Below are 1,669 nucleotides of genomic sequence, written 5' to 3'. Positions count from 1 at the left end.
GTAGGGTACCGGAGGGCTCTTCGTGATGAATGTGAGAGCGTCTAGATGAGTCCTTTTCTCACTGCCATCAAGTTCTTGTGACATAGGCAAAATGACTGCAACGAATATTCTTTGTTCATCAGACTTTGAAGCATTGTAGCAAGTGTCATAGGCTGTGTACAGGAAGGTCATGCCAAGAGAAGACAAGACTCACAAGAGAAGCCTTACTGTTGACAAGATCTCTCACACAATTGAGACAGACATCCGGGCAATGAAGCCAAAAGATGCTTGGCAGCGAATTTCACTAACACTGCGCAAAGAGATGCGGATTTTTGCCATGGCCAGAACTCCGGGTTTCTGCCTGACAACCTTGTCTCCTTTCTTTCCCATGGTGAACAAAGTTGACAACGTCTTTGGAAAGTGGGCACTCTCATGGACACCATGAGGGAGAATCGTTACCATACAGGTTACGGAGATTGCTCTTCCAGGATGTACAAGTCGAAGGCACCTCTGCTGGCATTCATCTATGCTCACCAGCTAAACCACCCATTCCTCTCACTCACATAACCTGGCCGATTCTTCGCACCAATCCTCAGCTCCTGTCCCGTCCCTCACCAGCAATCCGATCAGCATATTCTCACAACGCAGCTGGTCATTGGTTCCAATTTCCCTCACATCTATAACCACCGCAACAACCATTCTTCACTCATCCCTCTAACATACAAATCACTCATCACAATGGGTTGCGGATGCTCCAGAGAACTCACTCCTTCCGAGGCTGCCATCGAGGAGAGAGATGTCGCCAGCCTCGAAATGGCCCAGAAACTCGAGTGGTACGCCCTTCTGGAACGCGGAGTATCAGAGAAGAGAAAGAAGGAAAAGATGAAGGAGTATAGAAGGGACTGGAAAGACTTCAACGGCCGCAGGCCCCGCGGGTTTTGGGGCGACTCTCCCAACTATCGAGGAATCCACGTCAACTTCCCTTAACGCAACCTCAACAACATATCATTCTCTGGGTTACTTAGTAACCTTCGCGAGACCTAGTCTTCGGAATAGAACCCCATATCATCCCAAGATCACTACAGCAACATTTCATGAGAGCACAGTACTGGGCTATGCGGGTCTCCCGTCTCATGACAAAAGTCTTACCGAGAAAGCTCAATGACCTTCACCGCATTCGGTTCTCAGAGCACAGCACCGTACCGACTATCCAGGTTCACTGTCCTCAACATGACCGTGGCAACGCGAAACTCTGCATCTCATCCCTACCACCAAAATCGAACTGAAATGAGTTTTGGCAGTCGATGAGAGTTTCTGCGACTTAAACATCGCTTCAGTGCATCATGATGTTGCGGATTGCCGAGACAAAGTTATATGCTAGGTTAAAGGTACATGTACTTAACTTGAACTTAAGGTACCTTACGGCAGAATACATGCCGCAAGGGGTCTTTCGGGGTTATCGGGGCTTCCAGATCTCGCAGATGAATCCTGAATATCATACTATACGGGGTCGTTGGGAATTGCTAGACACGTCTGGGCTGTATTGAAGAAAGTAGACGGTATCAACGCAATACATGAATGATACTCTTATGATTTTTTCCGAGTGCATTACATCTCCAAGAAACGAACGTTAGCTACATTCGGCCCATTAACTCATGAATTTCCAGCTTCTCTACTGAACACCAGTCGA

At 47.7% G+C, this 1,669-nt stretch overlaps 1 protein-coding gene across 1 annotated transcript; it reads left to right on the top strand.

Annotated features, from left to right (window-relative positions):
- Positions 1-717: 717 nt before the first annotated feature.
- CLUP02_01793 (uncharacterized protein) lies at positions 718-966 on the top strand (the record flags this gene model as incomplete). The annotated part of the gene is made up of 1 exon (XM_049280830.1): positions 718-966. The coding sequence occupies one exon, from the start codon at positions 718-720 to the stop codon at positions 964-966; it is 249 nt and encodes an 82-aa protein (XP_049136787.1).
- Positions 967-1,669: the final 703 nt, after the last annotated feature.

This window comes from Colletotrichum lupini, chromosome 1 (genome assembly GCF_023278565.1).
Source record: "Colletotrichum lupini chromosome 1, complete sequence".
Classification (NCBI taxonomy): Eukaryota; Fungi; Ascomycota; class Sordariomycetes; order Glomerellales; family Glomerellaceae; genus Colletotrichum; species Colletotrichum lupini.
The sequence above is the reverse complement of the archived record's forward strand: the minus strand, read 5'-3'. Positions and strand labels throughout refer to the sequence as shown.